Source organism: Ambystoma mexicanum, chromosome 6p (assembly GCF_040938575.1).
Source record: "Ambystoma mexicanum isolate Mex_15411 chromosome 6p, UKY_AmexF1_1, whole genome shotgun sequence".
NCBI lineage: Eukaryota > Metazoa > Chordata > Amphibia > Caudata > Ambystomatidae > Ambystoma > Ambystoma mexicanum.
The window spans coordinates 1,417,669,051-1,417,688,831 of record NC_090935.1 but is presented as its reverse complement, the minus strand read 5'-3'; the positions used below and the strand labels follow the sequence as shown (position 1 = coordinate 1,417,688,831).

Genomic DNA, 19,781 nt, shown 5'->3' with positions numbered 1-19,781 from the left:
GTCTTTATGGAAAAGGCTCCTCCTCCTTCCACACGATAGTCAGTATAAACAGACTGCAGCGAGGCACAAGACAAACGCCTCAGCAAATGGCTGAATGGAGTCTTTATGGAAAAGTCTCCTCCTCCTTCCACATGATAGTCAGTGTAAACAGACGGCAGCGAGGGACAAGGGATCAGAACAAGACACACGCCATTCCATTGAACTATTAATCTTATCTACTTCTGGAAATTATTTGCCATGATAAGATTAGAAATATTGCACCCCAGAAACAAGTCCCTCACTGATCCGTCTCCATCGGAGCCAACAAACTACCTTTTTACAGAACTAGAATCACAGCTATCTAATCAAGAACAATTCACAAACCCCACATCGGACTCCTGCCTGCTTGTGGGTGCCCTTGAAGCTCAGGGTAAAGATCCAAAGACCCAGGCGAGATTTTGAAGGGAGGACCCATGCGCCTTCTGGGAGATTCAGAGTGAGGGTGTCAGGAATTACCAGGCCCTATGGAAGAGGAGGCATGCAGGGTGCCAGTGCTGGTCAGGGAAGCCGACAAGAAGAGATCTGCAACAGGAGGACAGGTAACAATTGTGAGGGGCAGATGAGAGGATACTGGAATGTCTGCGCCCCTCTCATTAGCAAAGTCATGACGAGGGTGCCACGCTTCCTTTCTCACTGGTGCTCGACTGCCACCCGTACAAGCAAAGGGTACACACAAAACGGCCCTCTTCTGCTGATGGAGTAGCAGGTCACTCAGTTATAAAAGGAGCTTCCTCCAGTTGGCCCACATGTTGGAACGCTCCTGCAAACTTTGTTTCCAGCAATTCAACCTGCAAGTCTCTTGCATCTCCGCTGTCTGCAGTCATTTTCTCCAGCTGCTGCATCTTTTACTCCTCCTCCTGCCCAGCTGTGCTTGTTCCCTTCTAGAAGTCCCAATTTTTCTTCCTTGTTCTTTTCATTCCTTTGTAGAGCTCCTCAGAAGATTCCGTCCAGTGCTACGTTGGTCCTCAAACCACTGCTTCCGCCTTCTATTGGCAAGCGCTTCAAGTGCACTGGACTACTCCATCTTTTGGAGGATTTTTTCCATTGTCCCTGTGGCTCATGAGTGACCACTTAAGAGTTTAGAAAACCTCTAAAAACGTTCCTTTCTGCCCACAAATGATAGCCTCCATAGTTGTTTGCTGCTTACGTGCGGCCTTTTCTCATCAACACCAAGATACATTTACAAGCAGAACTAGTGATTTCTGAGCTGTAAATACATTCAATTCATGAACCATAATGTTCTTCTTACTTCATATTATAACCAAAAAAGGAATTGGTGGAAGGATTTGAATAAATCTGAACCACTGGCATTGCTATGGGCAACGTTCCACGTCACTGTTTTTTAGCCTGTCTGCGTCATTGCAAAAGGGGTCCAGCCATATGCAAATCAGTCATGTACTGCCACCAATGGGAGCAGCCCAACCCGCACAGCTAGGCCAGGTCCCCTCTGCATGGAAACACAAGCAATCCCAAATTTCCAGCCATCACCTCTTGCTACAGTCACCCTGAGTGGGACGGTATGCTCAGACGTGGATCCCATGCCTGTTGGGCCTAGAGAACCAAACTACTCTTCACCGAACAGGCCCGAAACATGTCTGGGGCGGTTGTGGTCTTGTGCAGAAGGGATGAGACCAAGCAGTTTTGGCTGGACTGCAACATTTGGGGTGGGACCAAGTCCGATTTGCATAGGTCTTTCCCCTTTTGTAATGGCTTGGCAGGCGAAGAACGGTGGTGGAGGGTTACCCAGAGAAATGCCAGAGATTAAGATTAATTCTAAACCTTCCAGCCATCACCTCTTTTGCTTTGCTTCTTACTTCATACAACACTTTTCAGACCATTCATGTTATCTCTGTAAACCTATCCCATTTCTGAACTCAAAATGAAACAATTCAAAGCGCATACAATATTTAAATCACAAAAATGTAAATCAACATTCCCACACAAACTTAATTTCTGAGCCTTAGGGATAAAAGTGTGTAATTGCTGATCACCTTTGCAATGCTAAAATGAGGTACATAACAAGTGTATCTACCACACAGGACCGTTGTTTTTCCAACATCTATAATTGCTTGTTTGTGCAATATGGGCTTGTGTGTAGAGGGCAAAAAAAGAAGATATGTTGTACCTTATTGTTGCATAGACACCTTGCACTGTGACTCTGTTGTCTAGACCACTCTACGTCAGTGTTACACATGTCAGGATGCCATTTTAAATGTGCTATATAAGATTCTAATTCGTGTAACACTGTGTTAGGGAAGGAAATATTTTCTTTTTGCTGCTTACCCGCCATAGACATCAATGGAGTCCATCATTTTGCAGTTGCTTTTGTGACCGGCCCTGTCTTTTGAAGGTAAGTAAAACCCCTTTAGCTTTATTAGCCTTGCTTATCTCATCTATTTTGAGAGCACAGATAGGTCCCTGTTCCTATGAGTGCATGGGAACCCTGTCCCCCATTATCCTTGTTTATTGTACGCTGAACACATCACCTTAAATTGAGGTTTGGTAGAGGTACTTTTTATCCCTTTCCCTCTAATTTTGCGTGTTGGGTCTAGGACGGGCTAGTGGCAGGAGATATTGTTCTACCATGTGAGAGAGACCCTTCTCTGCCTGGGGCAGGATGCAGGACAGAGAAACACAAGAGGCTGTTGTAAAATCCGTGCTGGAAAAGGGGGAGGGGCTTTGAGGGGGTTTTAGGTTTTCCCAGCTGTGTAGCCCACCTCCTGGGTAAAAGGCAAACTGCGATTGGTGCAAGAAGTCACGTGAGCGCTGCAGCTAATGGGCAGAGGTGGAAGGTACTAAAGCACCAGCCTGACAGAATAAAACCAGACAGCAGTAGAGGCAGAGTGTAGATTGCTGGGGTGAGGGCGCAGGTGGAGCTGGACCTAGAGAACAGGCAGAGGAAGGGCGGATTGAAGAGTTGGTGGCAGAGGGTTGAGAAGGTGAGGTATTTGAGAGAATGATGTGTGGTATAATGTATTGTAGTACAGGAAGTGGGAAGGGGACATTTTAAGGGGTTGAGATAAGTGTGGGATATCACACTAGAGTAGTGAGTGTGAGAAGGAGTGAGTGTTAGGTGAGAGTGGGTCTAGCTGAGAGGGGCGTAAAAGTGGGGTGCAAGGAATAGGGTGTAGAAGAGATGCAGGAGGGGGTGAGCAGAGTGGGAGTAGTGGAAAGTGAGCAAGGAACCAGATCTCGGGTTTGGTGGTAGGTGGAAGGAGGAGGACGGTTAGCATCTAAGGGTGGAGGAAGGAAGAGGAGGAAAGACATGGGAGGAGAGCAGGTGGGCAGAGTTGGAAGAGGAGGAAGTTAGGGGGAAAGGAGAGTAGCATGGAGACACAGCTTTACAAATTGGATGGCACACATTCCCCACAACTTGTATTAACCACAGCTAGTGTAGGATAGGTGGAAGATCCCAGAGAGAGCCCGTACTCAGGGAAACCATCTGTAATTTAGAGCAGCCTGAGGCAGTAGGGATTGCCAAGCAATAGCATTAACATAGGGTTACAGGTGTATGGGCTAGTGTGGGAATCCCACAGGAGGTGAGGCGGAAGGGGGGTTGAGGGAGGGAAATGCCCTTGCGCAACTTCCACACACCCTTTTTCCAGCCAATGCTTCAGTTTATCAGCTTATTCTTACCATTACCCCAAGAACCATTCATACCTTCAGGATTTTGTCAAATATTTGTGGGTTATTGAGCCCACCTGTTACAACTTTTCGATTTTACTGCATAATGCCTTTTAGAGTACCACATACTCTAAATGGACGGATCACTAGATTTCGCCTTGCCCTCTTGTCCTTTGGCCTTCTTCCAACGCTATCAGGGCTGGATATGCCATACAAGGTAAGGCCTTTCCCAGGCAAAGCCTTGTTTTTCCCCAGGTACAGCAGCGGTATTACTTTTTGGCCCGGTGAGGGGTCTGTGACTGGTCCCAGTTGCATCCTTGCCAAAGTGTGTCTGTTGCTGGGCAAATGTGGTGCCTGGAGGCTGTCCATGATTGGATAGCCCTTGCCAGTTTGAATGGTGCAGATCCTTGCTATTGATAGACTTAGGGGTAACTACAGTTAGAATTTAGGATAAGAGGATGACTCCCACAACCATTCTGCAGATCGTCATTGAAGCAAGACGCCTTTGAAGAGTAGCATCAGAAGACCCGTGGATCGTCATTGCAGCCAACAAACATTGTCTTCCGACCCCATCCCGGCAAAGCCCTACTCCTTAGTCTGATCTCCTGAAGGCTGTGATTGGTGTTTCAGGACCTGGACCAGTGGGAATAACCAGGCTTGACACCTGCTCGACGATTCTGCCCCTGGAAGCCTTCGTAGGTATACTGGCACCACTCTGTGGACTGACCAGCTCCCGCCTGAGCTACTTTGTTGCATCAGTTACTGTCCCAAATTCGCACTTGGGACTCTGCAGACCGTCGACTTGTGAAACATGAGCCCTTCTCCTGCAGTTGCAGCTCTCCAACAAGAACAAAGGCCTTGCAGGATGATCTTCTTTGTCTCCGCCATCAGGGTCTCCTGCCACCTGACCAGTGTTCATCGCTGCCCCCCATCTGAATCATGTCCTGAAGGTCTCCTAAGGTCATCAGCATCGCAATGGTCATCTTGTCTTGCCAGCGTGGTCCAGATGTCCAGTCTCAGGAACTGTCTCAACCAGAGTGAGGAACTGCTGAACAGCGGGAGTTAAATCTTGATGCTGAAAGGGACCTCTGTATCAGCAACTCTTAGAGGCCCTCAACGGACACAAGACACAAAGTAAGTGGAACTAGCAGATTCAGAAGCCTCAGAAGTGGTTTTTGACAGAATCGGAGTACAGGAGGGTGAGTTTAGATACCTATTTCTACCACCATCCTTCCAGGGGGTTTAACAGGAGAATAGTCCTAACCATACCCCTCCCTTGCCTGATCCCTGATCCTGATCAGTGGAGTTTCGACCAAGGATCCCCCACAGGGCTTTCCCTGGGGTGATGGGATTGAGAGATGACCCGTTAAGAACTTTCCTTGCTTTTTTCTTCACTTCCATAAACACTTACATATTGGCTTTACCATCGTCTGTTCAGCCTTCTTAAAAGAACTCCCAATAAAGGACTGACTTGGGGACTTTTAGGGAACTATGCCCCATCTACTTTAGCCAGGAAAGGGTTTTTACAAATAGGTCTTTATAAGTCAGTAAGTGTGTGTTTCTGCTCTTTAGATTACTTGATTTCTAACTGGCTTATTACTTACCTTTGTTTTCTTTGCTTGCTTTACAGCAAGTCGTTTTCTATTATCTGATCAAACTGTTTGAACAAGCAGTGTTCTCTTGCCCTTTAGAACAAGCACCCCAAGGAGGATGTACATAAGTTAATACTGTATGTTTGGTAGTTAGACTTGCTTGTGATGTTCATTGATAAGAGTTTGTTCAAGGCCTAATACTACTGTATTTGTATACATTCTGCCTACCTTGAATTATTAACACTGTTGTGTGTGTGTTTTACTGAACCCTTAACCCACAGCACACTCTCCTGGGTCTAAGTCTTACTGCTTAGTGACACTACCTTGAGAGTTTGGCTACACATTTGTGCCTTTTCTTGTTCACCAGAATATAGACAAATCTCAGAATCTGCCCACAGCGTTGATTCCGAAAACCCATCTTAACAGACAGCATATATTTAATTATTCCAAACAATTACCATACACTATCAGCTCTTTGGATTTCCCAGTTAATATGATATCTGTGGCTGTGCCTATGCTTGCACTTTGAATGATAAAGTGGTGATTATTAGCAACAGCCCAGAGTGGTGCATTTGCGATATTCCCAATCACAGCAGTTTAATTTGTACGACATATTTTCTTACATGCATTAGTGATGGTAACCTATGTGTTACCTTCACATTAAGTAAGCCTTCTGTATTGCTTTGTATGGTGATGCAATTTCACCATTTCAGATTCTTACACAAAGGGTAAACCTGTTCACTGCTGCCATGTTCTTAATTCCTCTAATCCAAAAAGCCATGTACAAGTATAGAGTAGAATAGGACTCTGAGCATTTGTCTGTGCTGACGGGGATGCCTATTGTGTTGGTAAGTAAAGGCAGGGAAGCCTGAAAAAGGGTTAATAAGCCTCTCTTAAGAGTGACATATTTCGTAATCGTGCAAAATCTAAAGCACAGCTCTAGGGATGATAGTCTGCTCATGATTCCAAAAAAGCTGTCTCAAACTATCAAATCTACAAGCGATTTAGTAGCATCTTTACACAAACTGTATACATCAAATCTGGCAAAAGATGCTGGCCTACGATTCACATGTCTCTGGAACAGGTACGTCTCTCCATGAAAGCGTTAAGAAGCCTACATATGAAAGGTTCCTGGAAAAGTAGGTTTAAATAAATACATCTGAACCAGGCACTTTCACATTCATTTGATTATGCCGTTAATGCTGCTTTTGCCACTGCAAATCAAGCCAGTATTCTACTGGTCACCTGGTTGACTAGCTGGTTGCAATTGGTAGGATGAATGAAGTGTGTGTCCTGATTCAATGTGTGTTTGTTAATCTGTACAATTCACTACCCAGGAATCGTCATGGATAAGGACATCTTTTTTTATTTAATGTTACATTTTATCTAATGGTTTAATTAAACCTATCACATTAAAATGAGTTTTAAAATTCCTATAAAAACACATCGTAGATTCCATTCAAATTCATCATATCAAAGAAAACGTAACATTCCTTGCAATCACTTGGGCAGCCCTTCTTTTTCTCCCAACAATTCAGTACATTTAGAATTAAGGAGGTCTGGTTACTGTTCATGATTGGAGCCCAACATTCTTATTGGAAAAAAAATAAAATCACAGTTATACACACATTTGCCAAAAAAACACTAATCTCAAAGCCTCAAATGCTGGACATTCAATGAACACATTTCAAAGTTTCCATTTCATTTTCACCATGGCACAGTCTCTACTGGTTCTTGTTTGCCTCTCGACCTTAACGCAGGTCCTTATAATTTCTCTTGTACTTAGTCTTTTAAATCAGAAAACTGTCTCTTCGGGAAGTGATTGTGGAATTGAATTATATATTTCGGAAGCTCCATAAATTCAGGAGGAATGAGATTTTTCTCAATAGGGTATGTGTTTATAAATATCTCATTATTCGTTCCAATTGTATTAGGGGGCTTCTTCTTACAATCTCTCCTAATGCACGTAATTTGCAAAGACAAACCCACATTCATTCGAAGATGCACCAGATAAGTTAATCTGCTCCTAAATTTGTATTTAATTCATTACAGGTTACCATTCAGTGAATTATAAAAACATTCCATCAGTGTGTCGCCTTTTAAAGCAACTATTTCTTAAGTCTCGGCAATGTAGGCAACAAGGGTATGCATAGTTCCAGTCTTATTAGCGGCACAGGCACGCACTGATATACATCCAGCAACCCATGCATATATTTTCCAGAAATGAATTTTGCTGCTGATCCTCTGAAAGTGGCTCACGTTCCAAGCCATAAAGGACTGAGGGAGGACTTTATTTCTGTATGCTTTAATTAATAGTAGTAATTAATTCCAACCATGCTCTCCATCACAGCATTTGAAAGCATTTAAACAACGCCATTATTCTTAAGGCTTTAGCTTCCTTCATGCGTTTTGCAGCTGTATTTGTTACATTTAATGAAAACAAGCATGCCAGGTCATAGAATTAATCTCACTGATTATCCAAAAAGAAGCCAATTGCCTTTAGTCTATTTCCACAAGAAATATTGTTGTCTTATTCATGACTGCATTTCCTTTAAATTCAGTTTTTAGAACACTTCTAAAACTCCCAGGCTTCTATGCAACTCTACCATGGTCCTATCCATCAGGTCCAAATCATCAGCTTACAAGAAGTAGGTTAAGTGCATTCCACCTGACTTTAAAGGGAAAATATGTATGGATCTTAGTAAGGAGTCTGCAATATAAAACTGAAAAACAGGGGGAGAGAATGCACCACTGCTACACACACACGCTTTATTTTTTATAATCTAGTCACTGGTCACCCGAAGTCTAACCTGGCCCTTACTTTAGTATCTAAATGTAACTGGATGATGAATTTCATCAGTCTGTGATCAATTCCCTAATACAAAAGGTTTCTGACACAGCTTATTCCCAACCACTGTCAAACAGGCAGAGTAGTCCAGGAAAGCCACGTATAATGGTGACCCACCTTTAATCTTGGCTTCATTACTCAACACTTACAAGCCAGTTATATTATGTAAACATTTGGCCGAGGGACAGCTTTTAAAAAAAAATGTTTTGACCCAATCCTGCAGTGCCCTTAGGAAAGTTGTTGCAAAGATTTTGCTCGAAGTGTCCAACAGGACAATGAGGTGGTCATTTCTCAGGTCTTCTCTCATTCCTTTTTTGTATATTAGGTATTAACGTGGCTTCAGTCCACGATTTTAGAAGTGTTTGTTCTCGCTCTAGATTCAGAAAGAATAAAAAATGATGGACCAGGTGTACAGGTGCTCTTTATAAATGGTGTTATGAAGACCATCAGGACCAGGAGCAGCTGAGGTTTTTGATCTATTCGTACCTGGGGAGGGGCACTCAGTCAATAAGGTGGCTGGAAACGTGGGCGAAAACACACTGTGTACTGTCCATGTTTTCCAGCCATCTGAGTCCCTTCCCAGGGTCGGGCAAGCACTGTTGTGTAGAGATAACAGTGAGCCTCTCCTAGTTGCTCCCCTGCCCTCCTAGATATCCCATACCCTTTCCACACACCCCTCCCCACTTTCTGCTGGGCCGAAGAATTGTGCTATGGTCCAGGAGCTCCTCCCGCCCGCGGCCACAACTATAGAAATAAAATAGAGACTATGTCTCATTTCTGTTTACTATGGTGGCCATCTTGGTTCTTTTTTTTTACAGGAGGTGGGCTTTCGCAAAACACGCATAGCTCGTCTACTAATAAAAATAAAGTTAAAATATTTGCACCTCGGATGAATCTAGGCTCATGCTGGCGGACCACTATCGACCCTGAAAACCTCCCCCCACCCCAAGCGACGTGTGATTGCTATAATAATCATCTCTCTTAACTTGCCGGGAGAATTGTCCGCCAGCCAGCAGTACATTAAATCAATCTGCAATAGCCGCTCTACAGTAACATTCAGCAGATTTTATTATCATTCACACACAGGATAGTTAATATTTTGCCCACTATTGTTTTGGTTCTTGTAACCTTACCTTTTCAACCACTTTTTAATGACTTGCTTGCCTTTTTTAAATTTTCTGCTAACCTCTTCCAGTGGCAAGTGACATTTTGGACCTGATTTTAATGCCCCTCTTCAACTTGTGTTTTTTCAATCTAATTACTTTGTCATGAGTTTTAATTAGTTCTGAGTGTTTGGTCAAGACTAACTCCTACTTGAAATGTCCACTGTTTGGTCATGCTTTAAATCCAAACTGAAGGAGGAAGGTTGAAACCACTTGCAATTATACATTGTCAGTATTGGTCTTGTTAGGTTGTTTTCTCCAATACAAATGAATTTTTCTCATGGTATAAATTGGACCATATTAGGCAATTACCTTTAATGTCATTTAATGCCATAGGATAACTTATAGAATTTGTGCTGTCTGTTGGGTAATTTTTAAAAGCGACATTTTATGATTGCTTAGGTTTGTATACTACTTTCATTGTGTGTATATAGAATAACAAAACTGAGACACCAAATGAAAATCAACCAGCAATGCCCATGAAAAAATGCTATGGCAGTCCCCCCTTAGTTCTGCTATTCATCACAAATAGATCCAACTAGACAAGAAATAATTCCAGGAGTTTCACTGCGGTAGAAATTTTTCTTTGTCTTAATGTACGCCCCCATTTGTAAAATGACAACTCTCTTGCAACGCTCGGTAACAGGGGCAACGGGCATTTTGCATTTCATTCTCCTGCCAAGGTAACTGCCGCTACAAAGTACTATGCGTTCCACTAGACCAAAACTTCATCAATTCACTTTGAGGTCTATTCAGTTTGCCCAGCTCCCGGTGTAACGTACATGTTTAATAATAGTAGATTTTTATAAGAATCTGTTAAATTACCAGAGTAAGATAAATCCAGCATATTTGGATTTAAAATTCGAAGGCCATGTGTGGCTGTTGGTTTTAGAATGCGATTGAGAGGTCCCCACTTGGGTCTAACTTTGGGCTCACTTAACCAAACCTCTTGAAACATGGCAATATTGCATTTTGTTATATAACTTAATGGGGGTGCTACTCTTGCCCGGTGAATAAAGCCTCTAAGCTCCTTCGACATCTGGGAATATAACATGTTCACTTGAGCCAAGAAAGACTACATTCTATTGTTATTAGATTTTATGATCATTTTAAATAAATGCAACCAATGACCAATAATGGAATCCGTCACCGGGGCTATATAAATGCTCATGGCCACAAATAACAGCTCTACTTATATCTGCCCCTGATTTTATAACCTTTAATAAGAATACTTTAACTTCATTGCTTCCTTATCAAACAAGGTTTCAGAACAAAAGATACCTTTTTGGCATGCAAGTTTAGTGCCACCAGCATCAGCAAACAATATTAAACCTAGGCTGGTGATAGAAGGCCAGATGACCATTAATACGAATTTTATAGCTTTGGTGAAAGTCATAGAATCAATCTTCGCATCTGAGAGGAACCATTTGACTCCAATTCAGTTAGTGGATATGTTGTATCTCTGTTCAATAGTTCTTTTAAACGCATGCCGAGCTGCAGGCTCAAGGGCAGGATAACGTTACATAATACAAATTGTATATTGAAGGACAGACATTGGGGTAGGTGGAGCGTGATCAATCTTAACTTACACATGATCTGAAATTCTGTCACCAAACACCAGTACCCAGACGGGCAAAACCATTTAGCTGACAGGGCTACAGACCCCAACGCCCCCGCGCCTCCCTACCTTGCTCTGTCTCCCAAATTGTGAGTTGAGGGGTGGGACTTCCTTCTACGTCACACCTCACATGAGATTGGAGAGATAGTTGAAAAAATGCAAAGTTCCTGCTACACAGTGATTGGCTGAATGCTTGAACATGATTGGCCAGAAGCTGAATGGCAGCTTGGCTGTCCAATCGTGTCCAGAAACAGTTAACCAAGAATTGCGCAGCTTGGCCCCCAAATCATCCAATGGACTCCCATGTGGAAGCATAGACGTTTAAATGGCTACACAAAACAACATTGAGGTTGCATTGCGTTTCGTCTTGTGTGCCTGGTGCCAACCCAAACAAGGTGAAATCAGCCCAGCATCTCAGGCGCCTCTGTTTCCTACTCTCACGCTGTCCTCCAGCCTCGTGTCGATCCTTGGATAGAAGAGAAGTGCATGAAAATGCAAGGAGTATCATTCTTAGGACATTATTTATTATGTAGTTGTGTTATGTAATTATTTAGTATGCTTAGGTTCCGTGGTATTGGATATAAATGTTTGCGGTTTGCTACTTGGGCGCCTGAGCCCACTCTTATGAGAGGGCTGATGTGCACGCTTGCTTTGTTCGGCAGAGAGGTGAGGAGGGAAGCCTTTCCTGAATCTCATGGCATTCAAGTTTTACTGTGTTTGTGCAGATACAGAAAAATGTACTTGCACAAACGCAGTAAAACTATAAAGCTGAAACTTTCAAGAACGGCTTCCTTCGCCCCTCTCCTTCAGCAAAATCAAATGCTCACATCAGCCTACTCCCCACGGATGCGAGCCAACATATAACCAAATTAAGTGTGCTTTAACATCCGAGGATAGGCAGCTTATGTGCACACTTGCTTTTTTCCACGGCATTTGTGTTAATGTGGCTAGAATAGCATTTTGGTGCAGTGAATCTAGTCACTTATTACTGTGGCATGACCTTCTATATTATTTTTTACTTTTTGTTTAAAGGGCATCTATAATAAGGTAGCCATGGCATGTGTTATTACATGGATACACTGACATTTGGGTTCAGTCAGTCGAGTCCTGCATTACTGTGGCATGTTATGGAGTACAATCTACTTTATTCTCAAGAATATTTTTCTAAAGTAGCTGTCCATGGCATATACAAATTATCACCTAAATGTGGACGTTGTCTTTAAATCCAATGACTTTTTCATTCTTAATGGCATATTGCGCTTTAAAATGTACTATTTGATAGTTAGCCCCGCACCAGACAACCCTTGGGAGCAGAAAAGAGTGGGTGGAGCCTCCAAGTTAACCCTGCAGTTCTTTAGTGGCCCCTCACATCACAGTTTGCCCCAACTGCCCCCAAAATGTAGGTTTCGTTGCACCCCTGCCAGTATCATTGATGTCAGTAAACCGAGTGTTAAATAAGCATGTGAACACCCAGAAGGCACCATGAAGCAAAACTAAGTGCACAACGACCATTGGACAAATGTGGCTTTAGCGGAACCCCCACCTTCAAAATAAATTCTCTGTTATGTTGACTGACCATGCTCATCTACAGAGCAATCGGCAGGCAGGAAAATGTTATATCAGCCTCACGTGCTGCATAAGCGGTGACGTGAGGTGCTAATAGAGGACCCGCGCTCCCGGAACCTGGCAGTTCGGGGATTGAGAAGGCAACTGGTGTAACCCGTGTTTCTTGCCTCTGTGTCTAGCACCATAAGGTCCATATGTCCGGCACATCACGATCCCGCTCCCCGCCGACAGCACCGGCTGGAGACAAAACATTGGCGACGAGCACAAGAAACAAACGCGCGCACGCGGCTGGCAACGTGCCCTCATTCTGCTGAAGATCCACCTCATCTCGGCATTAGAACGAGAAGACGACACACCGAAAAGGAAAAAGAGGAGACCGAAGTGCCTTGTCAACATACAATGGAACAATGATGACAATCGATACAGGGCGTCGGTGAACGTCGCGCTGACCGACATGTTCCGACGATTGTGTCCACGGCCAGAACTCAAAAATACGGAAACACTACTATTTGCCTACGGCAGCAAGGCGCCAATATCGGTGGTGGGACATTTCAGGACCATGCTGAACAGAGGCGAAAGGACAATTCAGTCAAAAATGTACGTAGTCAATGCAGGAATTGAATGCCTACACAGCTGGGAGTCAGCTGAGGAACTAGGACTCATAAGCTTCATCTGCGATATCACGACTCCACGGACATCACAAACCTGCTTGCCAAACACCCAAGCATTCTCCAAGGCATAGGATGCCTGAAGGACAAGCTGGTGGTGGAGAAAGAACTACAGGAACTGGAGAAGGCTGGTAATATCAAACAAGTGACTGGACAACGCCATGGGTATCCCTGATGGTTGTCACGAAGAAACCCAAACAGCCTGGAAAAGTATGAATCTGTGTAGACATGCGCCTACCCAACGCAGCCATAAAAAAGGGAACGGCACATCACCCCCACACTCGATTAAATAATCACAAACCTCACAGGTTCCAAAATCTTCTCAAAACTAGACCTACCATCAGCTGAAACTGCACAGTGATTTGAGATACATCACAACATTCTCGACTCATCTGGAGCTGAGACAGTACAAGATGTTACGTTTTGTAATATCGTTGGTGGCGGAGGTGTTCCAACAAGCCATTCAAGAGGTCATCCAAGGAATTCCGGGGGTGCTAAACGTCAGTGATGACATCCCGGTTCACGCCAGCAACAGGGAGGAACACATGCGCTGACTAGAAATGGTGATCAAAAGAATGGAGACAGCAGGCCTCACAATTCACTGCAACAAATGTAAATACATAAAAGAAGAAATAACATTCTTCGGGTATGTCTTTAACAGTGACGGAATATCTGCCGACCCCCACAAGTTGGCAGACATAAAAGGAGTCACCCCACCAAACGCACCTAAAGAAGTGCACAGTTTTCTGGGCATGGCAACATACTGCGGTAGGTTTATCCCTAACCTCACAACCATGGCAGAACCACTCGGAGAACTCACAAAATCCAACATCAAGTGTGACTGGAGCCCCAAATGCGAGGAGGCATTTGAAGGGATCAAGTCATCATTGTCGTCTGACACAACCATGGCATACTATGGTCCAATCCTACCAACAGAATTATACGTGGACGCGAGTCCCGTCGGACTCTGAGCAATCCTGGTGAAACAATCAATAACTGACGACACCAGACCCATTGCCTATGCTTCCCGAGCGCTAACACCCACCGAACAACGGTACTCACATATAGAGAAGGAGGCCATAGCAGTTCTCTGGGGCTGCAGACATTTTCACATCTATCTCTCTGAGCGGAAGTTCAAAGCCAACACAACCACAAGCCTCTGATCCCAATCTTCACTGGCTCCTCGGCACACCCACCAGCCAGAATTGGGAAATGGCTGCTACACATCCAAGAATAAGAGTTTGAACTTGCATACCAGGCAGGGACCGACGATCCGGAAGACTTCCTGTCCAGACACCCAAGAGCAGCAAAACTCGGCGAAGTGGACGAATCAGAAGAGACAGAGGAGCACATCTGCCAGATCCTCAACACCATGAAGCCTAAAGCAATTAGCATCACCGACATTGTGGAAGCCACACAAGGTAACCTGTGCTACGACATCATAAAGGACACAATACTGGCGGGAGACTGGAAGTCATTCCGCGCCACGTACACATTCATACATGGACGACCTACACATCCAGTACAACCAACTCACGCCCCGGTGGCCGCAAGTGAACAGAGACGTGGAGAGATTAACACTTAAAGTCCTACGCATATCCAAAGCCCAGAACAGCCTTTGGCAAGTTGACTTATACCGGTTCCTATGCAACTACAGAGTGACTTACCACAGCTCCACAAATGTACCCCCAAAAGACCTTATGAATGGGACAATGGTGAATTCATCAATACCACACCACCGCAACAGGGGTGTAGATGATCTCGACAGGGAACGCACACAAACCAAGAGAGTGTGGGCAAACAAACACATGAGCATCAGGAGAAGAGCAAGAGAATCAAAGCACAAGGTTGGCGACCAGGTCCTGGTGTTGCAAAACCCTGCGAAATCAAAGTTGGAAACTCGATATGTTTTATGAAAAATGGGGGGCCGAAAGGGTGAGTTAACAGGGAAGTGTCCTTACTCTATGAACATGATACCACAGAATGTAGGACAAATGCCAACTGTGATTCTAATTTGGTTAAAACCAAAACACGCTGATCTCCAAAAACAGGCAAGCCACCTGTTTTATGGATAAAACTACTGTGGTTGAGGGCAGAATTCGTTTTTAGAGGAGACAACAGAGAGCTGCTGTGGATTTAGCCACTCGCAGAAAAGACAAGGCTTTGAGAGAGGACAGAAAGGGATATAGTTGAATTTCTGAATATCCCTTCCTCCTACCCAAATATGTCCCTGTGTAGCGTTGATGTATCGCCTACAAATAGGAGGCAGAATAAGAAGGTAAACTATTTACTTCTAGTTGTTGTTAATAACATTCAGCCTTGTTGAAGTCATGCTCGATATGACCACAAGCCATGGAGGATAATCCGAACTGAGGAAACGATGGTGACCGTGAGCCGAGGGCAAGAGACAATCGCCAGAAAAGCATTGTGGTTCAAAAAGGTGCCAGAAGAGTTGCGGACAGACTGGGAAAGACAGCCGCGACATGAAGGCATACACACATGGCACGCCCAAGACAAAGGACTGAGGAAGACGCCACACAAGGCTGTGACCCTGGAGAAATATCGGAATATGACGAACCACCTCCCCAAGGTGAAGGTGAGCCGGGAGGGGAATCGGAGACAATGCCACATCAGCGACCCAGTGGGTAGAACCTAAGGGCAGCCCCACGGGCCCCGGGAAGCTGATAGACCATGAGTGGTGAAATCCCATGTGGCTAGGTTTGACTTTAATATTTGGGTGAACGAACCTGTGCAGGACTAGATAGCACGGAGGACAGTGTATGTTGTGTTTTCACGTTTTTGTTATTTGGAATTAAGGAGGAATGCTATATCCGCCTCATGTCCCGCATGCGTGGTGACGTGAGGCGTTAATAAAGGAGCTGCACTGCAGGAAGCCAGCAGTTTGGGGATTGAGAAGGCAACTGGTGTGACGCGTGTTTCTTGCCTCCGCATCTCGCACCATAAGGACCACATGTCTGGCCCATCACAATGCCGCTCCCCGCCAGTAACACCGGATGGGCACACAACAGTCAAGACAGATGATAAACGGTGCTGCGGCTGCAGTATTAACAATTACTTCTGTAAAACATTTCATAGTTGGTAGCAACTGCTGATTTTGTATGCATACAGAATGGGGTGTGACAACGTGCATGTCAGGGGAGTGCATGGAAAGGTAAAAGGGGACAGGAGACAATTTGTTTTCACAACAGACCTTGAGTGTCTCGTTTTAAGCATGAAGAGTTATGGCTGCTTTTAACATTGAAGCTTCAGCAGAAATCTCACTAAAATGCGTGAAAAAGTTAAATACCCTAAACATCACGTTTAGTCAAGAACGCAAACAGAAAGACAGTGACTCACAAAATAAAGCTGCTTTAAAGCTGACTTTATATCCATGCGGTTTACTAGTTTAAGAACAAAAGAAACATGGGTTTCCAGACTTCCATTCAGGGTGGGACAAATACATCTACAAAGCTACTCTTGTGGCTTAACACGTGAATAGTATGCTTTACATACTGTAAGTTTGCTTTGCGAGATGTGTGTACTATGGGAGTAAATTCGTGTTATTGTGGTTCTTCAAAGCAAAAACAATGCATTAACAAGAGAAGTATGCGTTTTTTTCCTTCAACCCCATTATGTTTCGAAGCAGTATCAGTGGCCTAATGTGCATTAATCTGGACAATGTGCAGCTAAATTACTGAACGCATTGGCGGAGAAGGCTCCCACACGAGGACATTATGAAATGTGCCCCTTTCGCGAAGGACAATCCGCGCGCCCGTGAGTCCCCCTCCCAGTTTGACTCTAGTTGTACCCCCGCTCTTTACAGCGAGTAAATGTGGGGTCTAAAGGTCGCCCGCTTACTGGCGAGATTTATGTTCTATGGGGAAATGTTGTTTTATTGCAATTAATAGTAGCCCACAAAACCCGCCGTCCATGTTGCCCTTGCAAGTGTCAAATGTAGCAATTTCGTTCAGGTCTTGACATCATTAACATACATCGTGACTTGTGTGTAAATGTATTCTGACACCATGCCTTTTGTTTATCCAGCATCATATCTTCCCAGCGTATTCACATGTACCTTCATCTTTGATCCAGTTATAAGCTCTGCAAAGGTGTATTAGCGTTTGACAAGCGTGGCCAAGGAGACACACGGGGGCGGAGGGGAGGGGGGAGGGGGGAAGCTTAGCCTCCTAAATTAATCAGGTATGTTCCTCCCGTCACGATTGATATGCGGACAGTTCCGCCAGAGTTCGCACAGCTTCAAATAACTAACAACACGAATACCCAAAACGGGGTCCTCACACAGAAAGCACTTTAAACGTTTAACACTTGATTACTTTTATTATTTTCTTTACTGGCTTATGATACAACCTTGAATAGAAAAAAAGGTAGTATCTACCTACTTTCTATCCAAGTAACGAACCCTAGCAACGCACAGCCGCCTCCTCCTCATCACGTGAATTGCAAGCTACGTTCCCTTACGTACATCTTAATGATAATGTAAAAAGTCACGTGAAGAAGAGTAGGTGGGCCGTTGCTGTGGTCCGTTTCTCGGATAACTAGCCACTACTGTGGAGGTAGTGCTCTAGGGCCGGTGTTATGCAATATTTGGTATCCCATACTGATGAGGTATCCCCTGATCTTCGGCTGTGTTCGGCTCGTTGCTGATTGGCCACATTAAGCCTTAGCACCGCCTCCGTGAGCCTGAGCACCAGCCCTCTTCCGAACTGTCACAGACAAAAGCAGCTGAGTACCGACTCTGAGCTGCCTTCGTTGTTGTAAAAGCTAGACCCTGTTTATTCTGAGAGAAAGCTTTGTGTTAAAATGCGAGGATGCCTTTGAGAAAGCCATTTATGTAAAGCTTCTCTCAGATTAATCCATACCCACAACAGAACGAAGCTCGGCATTTCATAAACTTTAACTTGACATTAAAATACGAGACTTCTACTGAGGAAGCCATTACAGTGCCTGAAATGTCGAGGTGCGCTGACAGTTACAGCTTATGAAATGTTTCTTAAGTCTCCCTATATTGTCCAGTCAGGGGAGTATCCAGCATTGCAAGGGGGCGAGGGTAAGGGGAAGGCGAGCCAGGATGAAATTCCTGCTACTTTCCCCTCAAATGCAGTGCGCGCAATTCCAGTATTCGCGCCCCCAAACCTCCCACACCTGTAACATTACTAGTTGCATATGCCATTTTAACACGATAACAAAATAAAACTGCAGAATCATTACAGATGTAGGGAACTCATCTATTAGAGCTCTGTCCAGGTGCTCTGGGGCAAAATACATTCAAACCTAATTTGCATATGGATTGCACCAACAAATTACTTCACAGAAATTAGAAAAGCTCATTGCAAGGAGCATCATCAGTCTTTGATACTTGCAGGCACCATAGAAGTGATTTGAGAATAAATTGTCATAAGTAAGCCAAGTGGCAAATCATTTTGTGGTGCAAAATACCAAAATTGCACTTTTATATATGGAGCAACTCTATAGTCAGGCTTTTTTTTAAAATTAGTTTAAAGGAATGGTTCGGTCAACATTTTTTATTGCCCTTACGGGTCGGCCATGTGTTTTTAAGCCTAAGTCGCTCGATTTTAGAAAAATGTCCTATGGACCTTACCCGAGTTTGCGTCCATTAAACGCACGCGAAAACAGACATCAGTGAGCTGCCATTTTGTGATAATCCTATCATTTCCCCCATCGCCCTGGCTGACCTGCTTTTGCGGCACTAAATCAGATCCCCCGCCCCTGAGCCTGACATGATCAAAACATTCATATTCCCCGCCTCTCTCCGTGACGTTTCTGTGCTGCGTAGGCAAACGCGCCCAGTCGTCTTCTACGCGACTTCACACAGAACCCGGAAACCAACACAGATCAACTCACAACACAGCGCGCCACAATTCGGAATATGAAACTGTACTTTAAAATCAAACAGCAACACGGTACATTTGGTAAAGTACATTTATTTGACATTAAATGTTTATAGAATATTCAGCAATTGCCATATGAACTCCGAATGCCATTTATTTTCTTTTATCTCTATCCGCAAATCCGTAAAAGTTTATCGTGAGTCACGCGCTGTTCCTTTATGGTACACAGGGTGTTGGTTTTCGTTAAAAGAAGCACTTTGGTCGTACGTTGAACCGCAAGGCTGTTCCATCAAGTAGGCACTAGGCCAGCGTAAAGGTTGATGTGTTGCTTCTATCCGCTAGTACCGCGTAAGGGCATATGGGTCCTTGGCGATCGTCCCATAAAATCATCAAAATGGTGCAGTTATTTACATTAAGCTGCAGCTGGCGGTTGAAAAAACAATCTGCCGGGGTCTGAAACTGGTGGCAGTATCAATAGGGAAGGATATACCTGTTTTGAAAACATAAAATTTATAATTAGTCTCGCCAGCCGATCTTTATTAATATTATTCATTTTATTTATTACGGCCGAGCTGAAACTATTTGCTTTCAAGGATAGTGCAATGGAGTATGTTCGGTTCTAAAATCAATAGGAAAAGTAACAAAATAAATCGAAGTTAGTACACAATGAGAAACGACTTTTTGTCTACATGCGTGTGGAATGTGGACCTGAATGCCCATGTGCCCGCTACAAGGACAATCCCACAAACGTTTTCCAAGCTCTTCATTCATTCATTTATTCATTTATTCATGC

General features: G+C 44.1%; 1 protein-coding gene across 3 annotated transcripts in view; it reads right to left on the bottom strand.

The window, feature by feature from the left end:
* COQ2 (coenzyme Q2, polyprenyltransferase) overlaps window positions 1-17,613 on the bottom strand; it is a 698,097-nt gene extending 680,484 nt beyond the window's left edge. Inside the window, exon 1 of one of the 3 annotated variants that reach the window (XM_069626118.1) lies at window positions 17,519-17,613. Coding sequence is in view for 1 of the 3 variants with exons in the window: in XM_069626117.1 (XP_069482218.1) it covers window positions 17,194-17,199 (6 nt within the window). In the remaining 2 variants the exon portion in view is untranslated. Of the gene's footprint in view, window positions 1-17,193; window positions 17,317-17,514 lie in introns of those variants that run through there. The other 2 variants (XM_069626119.1, XM_069626117.1) reach the window with 2 other exon arrangements.
* Between the last annotated feature and the right edge of the window lie 2,168 nt (window positions 17,614-19,781).